Consider the following 15312-nt stretch of genomic DNA (forward strand, 5'->3'; position numbering starts at 1 on the left):
TTTCTTGCTTCCACATTCCAACATTGTTTTCCATTTCAGTAGTAATAGCTTTCAGATTTCATAACGCTTGCTTTAAAACTAAACTAAAATTGAAATCTAATTAAAAAATGGAAATCGTAATCTAGTAAATATATCTAATCATATTTGGTTGATGATTGTAAGGTTGAAGATAAAGGGGAAAAAATATAATGTAGACAGACTATGATAAAATCAATATTCCTCTTGAATCTAATGGTTGAGATTTACTTTCCTATGGGAAAGAAGTTTGCTTTCCCAAATTAAATGGCACCGGAATCACTCCTCCCTTAATGTTGAGTTCAAATGTTATACTTTTCAATTAAATCGCTCCCTTTTTTTAGTTAAGAAACCACTATTCTCCCCCAGCACAAATATTAACACAGAATATATCACCATACATTCCCTGTCTCTACTCTAAAAATACTCTCACTTCCACTCAGAAACCATATATATTCCAACAATTGTACATGGAAGAAGAACCTTTCGCCAATGCAAACAACAAAACTCAAAATTAACTAAGTCATTGACAAATAAGTAAAAACTTTCACTGCACTTGCAGGAAATGAACTAAATATCTCGATCTGCTTAAGCAACATTGAAAACATATGAAAATCTTTAAAAACAAAACTGGAATTAAATAAAACAGATATCTCAACTTCCACAATCAATCTTATACGACACATGCCAAAACCTAATTCATCCTTCTAATGAGTTCATTGATGTAGTCCTCCCTGTTACCAGCATCACCACCTTCAACATAGTGATTTCTCTTCTTCTTCATGCCACCCAAAGGAGCTTTGAGCTTGAAAGGCCATAGGAAGTTGTTTGCCTCTCTGAAGTGAGGTCCAACAGTAAGGATCTCATGAATGAGATCTTCAATGCAAATGATACCATGTTTCCCGAGAACCTGCAATTGAATATTATGTCAGATGAAAAATAGAAAAAAATTAACTGGTAATATAACCTTCAACAATAATAATAGCACCACCATACACGGGACATCAAGACTATGATTGCTCAAGAAATCACATATTAGACATCTGGACTGTCTCGTCAAATTTAAACAACTTGCATTCTAACTTTGGCAAATTAGGTAAAATAGAGTCGGAATGAGGAGAGATCCCATCTAGGACTGACAGTTCAGATTGACGACTGTGTGATTGAAAGAATGAAGGGAATAGAAATTAAAGACGGACCTGCTCAATGATAGAGTTGTCAGTCAAAGCAATTCTCTGCCTATCAACCTTTCCATAACCGCGCTTGTAGATCAATTCTCTGACACTCTTCAGATTGGGATATCTAAAATAAAATAGCATATATTAAGAACTTGTACCGAGTAATAACGAAGAGCGATAATCTGGACTTGAGATAATTTGAGATTCTGCATACCCGTAGGTGACATATGGCTCAACCCTGTGAAGCATATTCACGGTCGCTTTGTTTACTTTGAGAAAGACACCATTGCAGATCTGCAGCCAAAACAATTGGAAGAATAAGCCTACACCCATATATTGATTGCACCGAGTCTAAATTATAAAAGTATTCAAGAAATGGAAAAAGAGGTCCAGAAGCAAAAGAATAAAGAGATATATAAAAGGTTGAAATTTCAGCACACAACACCATATCTCCAAGCTAAAATTCAACTTTTTTATTCAGAAAAAATTACATGGATGGAGATCTAAATCACTTGGTAATAATGGATCAAACAAGGAGCAGTTCTGTGAAAAGCTTTAATAGTAAAGTCAAGGTTATAATACATGCAAATCCTACCTAGTATCAAACAATTAGTAAGGACAAAAACAAGAGATCAAAAGTAAATGCACAAGATTTTACCCATTGTATTAAATTAAATTTCATTCATTTCAATATTATAATATATCATAGATACATGTACATCCTAAATCCTAAATAACACAAAGCACATCCTAAATAAAATAAATAAGCAAAAACAACTTTTGAGTGAAAACCAAATGCAACTTTAAACTCTCGGGTATTAGACATTTAGATAGAGTAATTTTGGATAGCTTATATTGTCTAGCTTATCACATGAAATGAACAATAATATATAGTTGCATACACTAATGGCATTAGATGAAAGCTTAATTCAACAAGCACAACATTTTAACTCAATTTAACAAGAGATCAACATTGAATAACCCCTAAATCATAGGTTCATTGCATGATACATGAAACAGCACATCCATAAACACAACTCAGCACAAAAAACAAGCGTACAAAAAACAGGCGTACAACTCTTTCTATAAACCAACAAGTGATTATAACTTAAAATGATACACACAACATTCCTTGACAAGTTCCTCAATCAAAAATGAAATTACTACTAAGCAACACCCATCACCTGTCTCAAACGCAAAAGCTGCAAAATCTTCCTTGATTTTGGGTCCATTGCATTGATACTGAAATTATAAACAAATTTATAAAGTTCACATTAATTAATTAACAAAAAAATAATAACAAATAACCCACAAAGGATACACAAGTATAATAGGGTTAAATATCTTATTAGTCCTACATAAAAGATATTCAAATTTAGGATCTAAATGCACCCATTTTTTCCTCTATCATTCTTCCAAAACGGAGACCAAAATTGTATAAAAAAAAAAGATAATTTCAAAACTAAAAACATTATTAATCTAGTATAAAATAAAATAAAATAAAATAGAGAAAATGACATACCCTCTGATCCTGATAATGAACAAAAGCTTAGCTTCAGGATCAACATAAAATCCACCCTTAAGCTTAGCTTCACGCTTCAACGCAATCAACTCCTTTTGCTGAACACACAAATTAAACAAACAAATGAATGATTATATCAAATTAAATTAGCTTAATCATTACAATTAGAAAATTACCGAGTCATCGTATTCCTTAGCGTACTGTTTGGCTCTACTCCAAATAAGCTTCCTTGTCTCAGATCGCTTCTTCTTAGCTGATTCCTGTTCCTGTTTCTTCACCAATGCCCATTCCTCATTCCTTTTCTGTTTCTTCAAAACCGATTCAGGAACAACGGTTTTCACTTCCTCCTTGGCCATTTCAGTGAATCGATGTTGTTGTGGTTCTGTTCTGTTCTGTGAAGGTGAAAGTGAACGGCGCTTCAAGGAGAAATGAGTTTCCGCAATATAACTAGGGTTTTGTTAAGGATATATGGGCTTTTATATTTTGGGTTATTTTCTTGGGCTTTTAGATATCAATAGAGAAGTTGCTAGCACATTCATATTGTACTATCCACACCACCCTGTGCGAAATGTTTGTAATAAATTAGTTTGTTAAAATTGCTTACATGACAATTTAACAATGTAAATAAAGTGTTTATAATATCAAATATTATTATTTACACGAGTCATCATTGCAGAAAAATTTATTATTTAGTATCAACTAAATACGTTTTATATATGCAAGGATATTTTGATATAAATTTTTATGTATCTTCACTTATCTTCTAGTTCCAAGTTTATAAAATTCAAATGTGTATAGATCATTTATTTTTTCCTATAGATAATTTTTTGTTGGGAAAATTGTATAATAAAGAAAATGTGCCTAGATTTTAAAATTTAGAACGGAGGTATTTTCAGAACTTCAAGGCATGCAAGATGTATGGAGTAAAAAGTTTCAAGTAAATAATCAATTACCTTCGAAATTGTAACTTTGGTAAAAAAAATCACACTGAATTTTACAAAACTTAAGAAAAAAAATTGAAATTGTCAAACGCTGATCAAATATCTCACTCCGTTAATTTCCCTCATCCAACATGATGGCGTGACCCTTAACTGCTCATGCGGCACTGCTACGTGGTTTGAAAAGATATGTCACGTCGGAGGAGGGTAATTGACTATATTTTTTATATAAAAAAAAAAATCTGATTTTTCTTTTTAAAATTAACATTTGTGCACATCCACTCACCTTGCAAAATGCCCTCTTAGAATTTAACATATATGTGCACATATTTTCTTCAAATTTAAAATTCATGTAGCAAATTTGTTTTCACACCTTGGGTTGGTAAATATACTCTTCAACACATGCCAACTTTACTTATACATGTTTTGCTTGATGCTACACTATGGTTAGTTAAAAACAGTATCATTGTTTAGAAGTCCTAACTCAACTGATAAATGCCGAAATTGCAAGGCCGGACGCCGTGATCCGAGTTCGAACCCGGAACCTCACAGTTGTGTGTGAGTTTATTTTTAGTGAATTGCCCCTTCATCTAAAAAGAAAAAAACAGTGATTAAATTTGTAAATCTTAGATGCCGTCAGGCAATATCAATACTCACAATGGATGAATTCATAATTACATGAACCCATTTGTGGGCAAGAGTACACTAGTATTCTTCAAAGGCAGTCCAAGTCTTTAAAGACATTGCCTTTCAAACTATGAAAAATTGGTCCTCAAATGAATAATCAAGGTTAAAAAATATGGAAGTGTACGTGCCTAACAATATAAAGTAACACAATTTCTGAGCTAATCAAACCGCTTCCAATCTTGAGTAACATGAGTAGTAGATGGTGGTGATGAAGATGATGATGAGGTTGGGGTACTCAAGCTTACCATTCCAAATTCAAAGGTCTCCTATATTTAAAAGGTGGACACATCAACTGAGCAAATCATTTACATTTTATATTTGTTCACTTTAACAACTAGTGAGCTATAAATTAAGAATTAATGTAATCTACAGTCTAGCTATTTGTTTCCAAGGTTGTTCTCTCTCTCAAACCAAAAGGAGACTATGGTGGGGGAATTTAACATCTAAGTTTTCTAATTTAAGGTGTAATTTGCACACAAATTTTAAAGTTGGAGGGCATATTTGCATATATGTTTGAAAGTTTGAGGGGTATTTGCCACATAAATTTTAAATTTGAGGGAGGTATATTCACATAAATGTTAAATTTCAACGGGTATTTTGCAAGGTCCGTGGGTGTGAACAAATGTTAATTTTTAAAAAAAAAAAAATATATAGTCAATTACCCTCCTCGGACGTATCATGACTTTTTAGACCATGTGACAGTGTCATGTGGCAATTAACTGTCATGCCAATATATTGGATGAAGAAAATTAACAGAGACGGACATTTAACAAAAAAAATTAGTGCTGCTATTTACAGCGAAGCAACCCATCCCAAAAGTGTCCCAAAATGTTTTCAACCGTTGGATATCCTCTCTATGTGAAATACACATGTCAAAAAAAGGAAAGAAATGATGGCAATGCCATTTTAACAAGGTCGTGAATTTCTCACGATAAAAATTGTCGCGATACATATTATTACCCTTTTTTTAGGGGAGTTCACTTGTCTTGTCTTTATTTTTTTTATTCTATCCACATATTTTATTGGTCAAATTGTATTTTTGGTCCCTTAACTATTTAGGTAGTATCATTTTGGTCCTTTAATTAAAATTCGATTTATTTTGGTCCTTTAACTTCTCTCTGTTGCACATTTTGGTCCTTTCCGTTAGTTTTAATTCAAAAACGTTAGGTTTTCTTCATTTTCTTCTTGAATTTTTATGGGATTCTTATTGTTGAAGGTTGATGGAAACAATATGAAGATGAAAAAGAGGAGAAGAAGATGAAGAAAACCTAACGTTTTTTAATTAAAACTAGTGGAAAGGACCAAAATGTGTAACGGAGAGAAGTTAAGGGACCAAAATAAATCAAATTTTAGTTAAGGGACCAAAACGATACTACCTAAATAGTTAAGGGACCAAAAATACAATTTAACCTATTTTATTTTATTTTTGGTCAATTAGTTTAGTGACTAGAATTCGTGGGATGTTTGATTCGAACTTGTCCCTACCAAGTACCAACCGAGTTATGCGGGACTATTCTACCCATATTTTATATGGGTTTAGAATTGAATTTAGGTTTAAAACTTGTATCGAGCTATTACGAGGGTTGAGTTTTTTTGGGTCACAAACAACCCCTCGAAAACTTGACGTGAGTCTGACTTAAGCAAGACCATAGCATAGACCAAATTTGTTGGCATGATATATTTTTATTTTATCCCCATTATAGCCCTTTAAAATTTGAAAGCTCGAAAGACACACACACAGTCACTAACACAGTGACACAGTGGTTACGCTCGAGTATTCTTCTTCTCGTTCAATCACAAGAGCCACCACAAGAAAACAAAGGTAAAGATGTTTTATTTTTCGAAATGACAAATGCATTCTAGTTATTATTTGATCTATGCTCTTATTTTAAGAAATGATTTTTGTTTTTTTGGTTTAGTTGAAAGATTATGGCAAAAAAACATGAAGGACGTGCAGTGGGAATAGACCTTGGAACAACTTATTCATGTGTTGCTGTGTGGATGGACCGTCACAACAGAGCAGAGATCATACACAATGACCAGGGAAACAGAACAACACCTTCTTTTGTTGCTTTCACTCATGATCAAAGGTTGATCGGTGATGCTGCTAAGAATCAAGTTGCCGCTAACCCACAAAACACCATCTTTGGTATGTTTCTATTCTCGACCGGCCCAATAATTTTTAGGGTTAATCAAGTAAATGGTCCATGTAATAATATCCATAATTTCATTTTTAGTCCTACAAATAAAAATTGCATTTTTTAGTTTATAACATTTTCTTTAGTATTTTAAGGACCAAAAACGCAGACAGAAGTTTTGTAAACTAAAAATGTTGATGAAAAATGAGTTGTAATATATGGGCCAAATATAAGTGAATCTAATGATTTTTTTTTTTTGTTGTTGTTGTTGTTATTATTATAGTTAATATTATTATTACGGCTTTAAATAGCGGTTGTAGTCATGTCATGATACGATTTTACTATTATTATTGTTATTGTTGTTGTTTTTTCAGATGCTAAAAGGTTAATCGGTAGGAAGTTTAGTGATCCTGTTGTTCAAAATGATATCATCTTGTGGCCATTCAAGGTCATTGCCGGAGTGAATGACAAACCAATGATTACTCTTCAGTATAAGGGTCAAGAGAGCCAATTTTGTGCTGAGGAAATATCATCTATGATCCTTACAAAGATGCGAGAAGTTGCTGAGGCATTTATGGAGTCGCCTGTCAAGAATGCTGTTGTTACTGTGCCAGCTTACTTCAATGATTCGCAGCGAAAAGCCACCATAGATGCTGGTGCCATCGCTGGCCTTAATGTCATTCGAATTATCAATGAACCTACTGCTGCAGCTATTGCATATGGTCTTGACAAGAGAAGTGATTGTGATGGTAAACGGAATATTTTTGTCTTTGACCTTGGCGGTGGTACTTTTGATGTGTCTATCCTTACAATTAAGGGTGATGTTTTTGAGGTAAAAGCCACTGCCGGAAACACTCACCTTGGGGGAGAGGACTTTGATAACAGAACGGTGAACTACTTTGTAGAGGAGTTTCAAAAGAAGAATAAGGTGGACATAAGTGGGAACTCAAGAGCCTTGAGGAGGTTGAGAACTGCATGTGAGAGGGCAAAGAGGACACTCTCTTTTGCTTTTGTCACCACTGTTGAGGTAGATTCTTTATTTCAGGGAATTGACTTTTCTTCATCAATCACCCGTGCCAAGTTTGAGGAAATTAATATGGATCTTTTCAATGAGTGTATGAAAACTGTTGAGAATTGTCTTCGTGATTCAAAGATGCACATTGGTGATATTGATGACGTTGTTCTTGTGGGTGGCTCATCTAGGATTCCCAAAGTGCAGGATCTATTGCAAGACTTTTTCAAGGGCAAGGATTTATGCAAAAGTATCAACCCGGATGAAGCTGTTGCTTACGGTGCAGCTGTTCAAGCTGCTATTTTGAGTGAAGGCTTTAAGAATGTCCCAGATTTGGTGTTGAGAGATGTTACCCCATTGTCGCTTGGTATCTTAGCCGATGTTGATCATGTCATGAGTGTTGTGATTCCTAGGAACACTTCCATACCTGTGGCAAAGATAAAACGATTTTTTACCGCTAAAGATAACCAATGCAAAGTCTCAATTAATGTTTATGAGGGTGAGAGAGCAAGAGCTGCTGACAATAATCTGCTCGGTTTTTTCAGCCTTTCTTGCGTTCCAGGTGCTCCTCGGGGCCAACCCTTAGATGTATGTTTTGACCTCGATGAAAATGGTATCCTAACTGTTTCTGCTAAGGAAGTATCTACAGGAAATACAAACAAGATCACCATAACCAATGAAAAAGAAAGATTGTCAACCTTGGAAATTAAAAAAATGATTGAAGAAGCTGAGAGATACCACGTGGAAGATAAGAAATTTTTACAAAAGGCCAAGGTAATGAATGCATTGGATTATTGTGTTTACAATATGAAGAATGCTTTAAAGAAAGATGTGAATTTAAAGCTCTCCTCTCAAGAAATTGAGAAGATCAACAATGCAATTACTGTGGCCACAAGTTTGCTTGATAAGAATAACAAACAAAATGAAACAGATGTTCTTGAGTTTCATCTGAAGGAGATGGAGAGCATGTTGAAGTACGTTATAGCCAAGACTGGCTAGTTTTATTTTTCTTTATTAAATCTCAAGTGATGTCTTGCTTTTGTAAGTGCTCAAACCTTTAGGTTGATTGTCATTATCTAGTAGTATTCAAGTTGATGATGATGTTGGGATTGAACCTGTTACTTAAACTGTTTCGGTTTAATTTTGTGACTTGTTTTCTAGTTTTAATAGCATCTTTGAATACCTTGCTTCAAGATCAAGATTCCTCTCCGGCTCTTGTGTTCCACTTGATCTTTTTTTGGTGCTTTAGTTGATCAAATAATATTTGTGCTTTGATTTGTTATGTGGTTGAAACCGCAGTAGAGCTAGACTTCTTGAAGAGCTGACTACTCTCATCATGTTTATATGCTTCTTAATGATGAAAAAAATAACATTAATTTGGTCTCTTTTAATTGTTTTCGACTAAACACATCATGTTCGAGTCAGTTTTAGTTACTTTCTAGCATGGGTGAAAAGGGTATGTTGATGATATATTGTTACATAAACATATTAAATTCTGAAAAATTACACGACATTAATTAGTACATATATGGTAAGGTGGTGTGGTAGATGATGCATTGATTTATGTCTGTTACAGTGGAAGTTGGACCTTTTGCTGTCATCAATTTGATTTGACTCTGCTGTTTCTGTTTTGCCCTCTGCTGACTGCTGCATTACTCCACTGCAGTGTAGTCTTGGTCTCTTGCTTTTGATCATTCTTACAAGGGCTGTATGTAATCTGAATGTTGTTGTGTTGGGAGGGTTGGTATTTTCTGGTTATTGGTGCAAGCATGATTGTTTGTGTTAGGGTTTTAGCGTTTTCTCGGAGGAAATGGTTTTGCATAATTGTTGTGAAAAGGATTTGAGTGGAAAAATAGATTACTGAGAAATATAAATGTTAAATTTTGAAAATGACTCCCAAGAGGAATTCACTGTTTTTCCAAATACATTTCACTAAACTATAGTACTAATTGAGTGGCAAGGAACTTTTTCATTGTTAGGAAGGACTTTATTTCATTGATTTGGACCTATGCAAATTTTAGCAAATTGAGACTATCCCTAGTTTTTTTTTTAAATATGATTCCAAATCTTATTTTATCTTTTTAGGCAATTTGGTTCCAAAGTTAGCTCCAAAGCTATATACATAACAGGTTGTTGGAGTTGTGGGTTGCCTTATAATGTCTCAGTGTATTCTTGCAATATGCTTCTGTGAGGTGCATGGCTGCTAAGGTGTGAGAACTGAGAAGATATTTTGAGAAATATTCTCATTTTCATAACTTGCATGACATTGGAACAAATAAGTATATTTTATATTTATCTATCTCAATAATATATATTTAACTACTTTAAATAAGTTTATATCTACTTATTTGAAAGATTTATTTTGATACTGTCCGTCTCTTTAGAGAGAATTTTGTTTGCATTTAACAATGAATAAATTGTCATTGAAAAAGACAATATTAGTTAATCTAATACAAAGTCAATTGTTAAATATGAATTTGACTCTCAAAAATATTGTCAAAATCAATCTATTATTTCTCTCTTTAAAAACTGCCAATTAAAACAAACTAAAACAAATTTACTCCCGATTAAAACAATTTTTTCTATAATAACAAACAATGATCTTATATTTAAATGGATACGTGTGCATGTGTGTGCATAAACAGTACACTATACATTTTATCTCCTTACTTACCATCTAAGATTTGCTCCAACGAGACATTCAAAATAGAAAGCTAATGATTCCATTGATTCACAAATATTAATACCAAATAAAATGTAAAATAAAATAAGGATAAATCTTAGACTTGAAAAGTCTTCGGCTCGAATTTCACTAATGTATTTGGTTGAAGGTAAAATGTTCTTTGATCCTAATATTATTCAATTTTAAAATGAAAATAGTACCTTATCCTAAATTTTTATTAGAGAAAAGGCGTAAGTATATAATTAGTTCCTACAAATAAATGTCATATGAGTTTTTATCCCTAAACTTACTAAATCTTTTTAAATAACCATTGTAAATATTAATAATTTGAGTTTTGATCATAGTCTGATTTGATTATTTATAGAGAGAAAAAAAAAATGATATGGACTGCCCCGCCCCAAAAACGTTTAGAAAAGAAAAAAAAAAAATCCCGCGCAAGGGACATAGAAAGGACCGTTGTCTTAATGAAGAAAAGGTTTTTGAGTGTGACGAGAATTTAAGCTTCATTTCACAATAAGAAAACCTTAATCATTTTCTTTTGATCATTTGAAAGAAAGATCACATGGCGAGAAAACACGAAGGGCATGTTGTGGGCATAGACCTAGGAACAACATACTCATGTGTTGCTGTTTGGTTGGAAGAGAAAAACAGAGTTGAGATTATCCACAACGATGAAGGCAACAAAATTACACCTTCTTTTGTTGCTTTTACTGATGCTCAAAGGTTGGTCGGTGGTGCTGCTAAGGATCAAGCTGCTATCAACCCACAAAACACCGTCTTTGCTATATTTCTATTCTCCAATCTTTTAATATTTACTCTTATTGTAGATTAGGTTTTTAATAAAGGTTAAATACTATCCTATCTTGTTTTAGAACTTTTTTTAATAAAATAAATTGCTCAAGTTAGATACACATGTATGTATTCTGATTCTCAATTTAGATCTTTTATACATGAATTAATATATATGTAGCGGTATCGGTGTCCAATGTTTATTACATTAGCGGGGTTCGTGTCAAGTGTTTGTGTTGGAGTCCATGCTTCATAGGTCGTAAGTTAGATTATGGTCAGATACATTTATTTATATCTATGATTATGACCATGTTAATAAAAACAGGTGAATGATAAGAATTTATTATTAATATTTTTTCCTTCAGATGCTAAGAGGTTAATTGGTAGGAAATTTAGTGACCCCGTTGTTCAAAAAGATATACTGTTGTGGCCGTTCAAGGTTATTGCTGGTGTTAATGACAAACCTACGATTAGTGTTAAGTACAAGGGTCAGGAGAAGCTCCTTTGTGCCGAGGAAATCTCATCTATTGTCCTCACAAACATGAAGGAGGTTGCAGAGGCTTATTTGGAATCACCGGTTAAAAATGCAGTTGTCACTGTTCCTGCTTATTTTAACGATTCTCAGCGAAAAGCCACCATGGATGCTGGTGCCATTGCTGGCCTTAACGTTGTGAGGATAATCAATGAACCCACTGCAGCAGCTATTGCATATGGCCTTGACAAAAGAAGTAATTGTGATGGTGAAAGAAATATTTTTGTCTTTGATCTTGGTGGTGGGACTTTTGATGTGTCTCTCCTCACAATTAAAGGTGATGTCTTTGAAGTTAAAGCCACTTCTGGAAACACTCACCTCGGGGGAGAGGACTTTGATAACAGAATGTTGAACTACTTTGTGAAAGAATTTAATAGGAAGAACAAAGTGGATATCACTAGGAATCCAAGAGCCTTGAGGAGGTTGAGAACTTCTTGTGAAAAGGCGAAAAGGACACTCTCTTTCAAATTGGTCACCGCTATTGAGATTGATTATTTATACGAGGACATTGACTTCTCTACATCACTCACTCGTGTCAAGTTTGAAGAAATCAATATGGGCCTTTTTAACGAGTGTATGAAGATTGTTGAGAGTTGTTTTGTGGATTCAAAGATGGACAAGGGGGGTGTACATGATATTGTTCTTGTCGGGGGCTCGTCTAGGATTCCAAAAGTGCAGGAATTATTGCGTAACTTCTTCAATGGGAAGGAGTTGTGCAAGAGCATCAACCCTGATGAGGCTGTTGCTTATGGGGCAGCTGTGCAAGCTGCTGTGTTGAGTGAAGGCATTAAGGATGTTCCAAACTTGGTGCTGCGAGACGTTACCCCATTGTCACTTGGTATCTCGGTACATGATGATCGTATTATGAATGTGGTGGTTCCTAGGAACACTTCTGTACCTTTCAAGATGACAAACCAATATCTTACTTCTAAAGATAACCAATATAGTGCCTTGATTGAAGTTTATGAGGGTGAGAGGGCAAAAGTGAGTGACAACAACATGCTTGGTTTTTTTAGGCTTTCCGGTCTTCCAAGTGTTCCTCGTGGCCATCCCTTGGATGTATGCTTTGCTATCGATGAAAACGGCATCTTAACTGTTTCAGCAGAGGAAAGATCCACCGGAAGTAAGAATGAGATCACGATAACCAATGACAAAGAAAGGTTATCCAGAGTCGAAATTGAAAAATTGATTCAAGAAGCTAAGGAGTACCATGCTGAAGATGAGAAATTCCTAAGGAAGGCCAAGGTAATGAATGCATTAGATGACTGCATTTACAAATTGAGGAATGCTCTAAAGAATAAGAATGTCAAATTAAAGCTTTCTTTCCAAAAAAATAAAAAGATCAATCATGCAATTACGGTGGCTAAAGATTTGCTTCATGAGAAGAACCAGGGGAATGAAGTAGATGTTCTTGAGGATCATCTGAAGGAGCTTGAGAGTATGTTGGATCACCTTGTAATCAAGACTGTCTAGTTTTCTTGCTTTTCTATGTGCTGAATGGAAACGTTTATGATAAATGTCTGATATAACTCATATCTACTAGTAGTATTTTGAAGGTTGGACAAAATTTGCAGTGGTTATGTTATCTAAATTTTTTACTTCTTTTGACTTGTAAACCAACATTACCATGCCAATCTTGTGCTAAAAGACTGTAACCATGATTTGGGCACTCTTGTTACCTTTTCAGTTAATTTTGATTTTATTTGATTGGCTTAAAAGTTTATGTGATTAGTTTACAAAGCCAAACTCTTGTGGTCTGCTCTAGTTAACCTATTTGGTTATGTTGGTTCTGTTGAAACTCTTGTGGTCTGCTCTAGTTAACCTTATCTTGCAATGCTTATTTTAGGAAAACTATATCATTTCATAACTTGCATGGCATTGGAATAAGGAGCCTTTTAATTAGTACTTAAAAACTATAGTCATTTTTCCTATTAAATAATGCTAGTTTGCACATGGACTCCTAAACTTTTTGTATCATTTTATATTTGCATAACTATGTCTAGTGTGTTACTCTGGCTATATATATAGGTTACCATTTGATTAACCCAAGAAAATGCATCTAAAACCAATTAGTATAATGTGATTTTATCAATGTGTTTCTGTATGAATTGTAACTCTCTAAATAGTCTTTTCAGTCATTGGTGTGAAATCTAGCACTGGAAAGCAGCAGCATAGTGCTCGTGGTCTAATTCCATGGTGAGCTTAAAATTGTAGACTTTAGTGCACTAATTTACAAACAAAATAATTGTTATTACAATATCCCTTAAACTCCCTTGTAGTGCTTTCATTGAATTGAACTCCTTTGTTTTTTAATAATGCTGCACCTCTATCTAGAAGTCAGAGAAACTTATGTAAAAAATAGACTTGGAATGTCTAATTTTACATTCATTTCATCTTGATAAGGTTTTGTTCCTGCACCTCTAGAATAAATATCGTTTTTCCCCATATATGTGTCTATATAACCATTTTATATATGCATTGGTTCTATCCAAAAACACCTAGGATGAGATGATAATTATAGCTTTTTCAGTTTAATGAGTTTGAATCCATCTTTAGAAACATACAGTCATACTTGATTCACACGCCTGTTTGGTTAGATCAAAAAAGGAGCTTAGCGAATAGCTTATAAGCTCGTTTGACAAAAAAACTATGTTTGGTAACTGTTTACACAGAAATTTGGTAAACAATCGTTGGTTTCTAAAATGTTTACTTGCAAGATCAACCAGTAAATCTTAAGAGCATATTGTGCTTTATTTATCTTTCGAAAGTTGTGGTATTCGTTCTTGAAGAACTTTGGTTATAAAAACAAGAATAAACAAAAGGCAATCGAATTCAACCCAGTTGAATCCAATCGAAGTACGATGCGAATAAAAGTAAATGAATTACTCAAAATAAACAAGTAAATTGCAAAGACATTTAAAGAAATGAACTTAAATTGCATTGACTGAATGTAGGTTGGTACATAGATTCATACATTGCAACTTGTGACTCGTTTATCGCTTCCATACGGATAGTTTGAGCGTAAGTTTTTAGTATGATTGAATTGTGACCCTTTTTTTCTAAGAAAAACTACTATTTATACAAATAGAGGATAACTACCTAGTTTAAATTTTAAAACTATAACTGTAGAAAACTACCTAATCTTAGCCATACGATTTGAATATCGAATATAGCCGTTTGAGCACTTGACCTTATCCAGAAAATAACCACTTTTCGAGATCCTTTCGCCCATCGAACGGAGGCGTGCGTCTTCGATCATCCTTCAGGGAACACAACTTCGATAGAGATGTAAGATCAAGTCCCTTCCATCAGGTCAACTCTTTTGACCACATTAAATGATACCCTTTTAAGATATTGGCTAACAAATTGTCCCCCATAAATGTTATGTTCGAACTCGTCTTTCGATAAGGAGAAAAGGATGTTTCTGAACCAAACATAAATGATCTTTCTCGATAGAAGATATGAAACTTGAGTGACGTCACTTGTTCTTTTTTCAGAAAAAAAGGTACTTTCAAAAGATACCTTCATAATGTCCCCACGATGGCTTAGTGGGCCATGTTCTGTCATTGGAAACTACCAACAAACTGTCACCATGAGATTTTTGACACCTGTCTAGATCAAGGGCTATAAAACAAGGGACTCACTTTTACTTCCGCTTCTACTATCTTTTCATCATTTTTACTCTTTTCACTGCACCCTTATGCAAATTCAGTGAAAATCTTTCCAAAAAACCATCACTTTCTTCGTCCGTTCTCAATCAATCACAACACCATTATGACTCATGCGGAAAGTTCATCTTATCATGTCCCACTAGGTAT

The 15312-nt window shown here is 34.0% G+C and overlaps 3 protein-coding genes across 3 annotated transcripts; 2 read left to right on the top strand and 1 right to left on the bottom strand.

The window, feature by feature from the left end:
* Positions 1 to 499: 499 nt before the first annotated feature.
* LOC11440629 (60S ribosomal protein L7-2) lies at positions 500 to 3161 on the bottom strand. Its single transcript, XM_003595051.4, has 6 exons — positions 2892 to 3161; positions 2716 to 2813; positions 2378 to 2435; positions 1408 to 1487; positions 1215 to 1317; positions 500 to 925 (listed from the first exon to the last, which is right to left on the bottom strand). The coding sequence occupies exons 1-6, from the start codon at positions 3069 to 3071 to the stop codon at positions 710 to 712; spliced, it is 735 nt and encodes a 244-aa protein (XP_003595099.1). The 5' UTR covers positions 3072 to 3161; the 3' UTR covers positions 500 to 709.
* A 3106-nt stretch (positions 3162 to 6267) lies between these two features.
* LOC11437702 (heat shock cognate 70 kDa protein) lies at positions 6268 to 8657 on the top strand. The gene is made up of 2 exons (XM_003595052.3): positions 6268 to 6489; positions 6853 to 8657. Exons 1-2 carry the CDS (start codon positions 6270 to 6272, stop codon positions 8487 to 8489), a joined length of 1857 nt encoding a protein of 618 aa, XP_003595100.1. The 5' UTR covers positions 6268 to 6269; the 3' UTR covers positions 8490 to 8657.
* A 2046-nt stretch (positions 8658 to 10703) lies between these two features.
* LOC11438126 (heat shock cognate 70 kDa protein) lies at positions 10704 to 12967 on the top strand. Its single transcript, XM_024776961.2, has 2 exons — positions 10704 to 10954; positions 11327 to 12967. Exons 1-2 carry the CDS (start codon positions 10736 to 10738, stop codon positions 12965 to 12967), a joined length of 1860 nt encoding a protein of 619 aa, XP_024632729.1. The 5' UTR covers positions 10704 to 10735.
* Positions 12968 to 15312: the final 2345 nt, after the last annotated feature.

This window comes from Medicago truncatula, chromosome 2 (assembly GCF_003473485.1).
Source record: "Medicago truncatula cultivar Jemalong A17 chromosome 2, MtrunA17r5.0-ANR, whole genome shotgun sequence".
NCBI classification, from domain to species: domain Eukaryota; kingdom Viridiplantae; phylum Streptophyta; class Magnoliopsida; order Fabales; family Fabaceae; genus Medicago; species Medicago truncatula.

Coding starts and splice junctions, on each gene's coding strand:
- LOC11440629 (XM_003595051.4), bottom strand. CDS start 3,071: ATGGCCAAGGAGGAAGTGAAAACCGTTGTTCCTGAATCGGTTTTGAAG. Junction 1,488..2,377: donor AGCTTTTGCGTTTGAGACAG/GTGATGGGTGTT, acceptor TTTTGGCTGCAG/ATCTGCAATGGTGTCTTTCT. Junction 926..1,214: donor ACAACTCTATCATTGAGCAG/GTCCGTCTTTAA, acceptor ATTCAATTGCAG/GTTCTCGGGAAACATGGTAT.
- LOC11437702 (XM_003595052.3), top strand. CDS start 6,270: ATGGCAAAAAAACATGAAGGACGTGCAGTGGGAATAGACCTTGGAACA. Junction 6,490..6,852: donor CCCACAAAACACCATCTTTG/GTATGTTTCTAT, acceptor TTGTTTTTTCAG/ATGCTAAAAGGTTAATCGGT.
- LOC11438126 (XM_024776961.2), top strand. CDS start 10,736: ATGGCGAGAAAACACGAAGGGCATGTTGTGGGCATAGACCTAGGAACA. Junction 10,955..11,326: donor ACCCACAAAACACCGTCTTT/GCTATATTTCTA, acceptor TTTTTTCCTTCA/GATGCTAAGAGGTTAATTGG.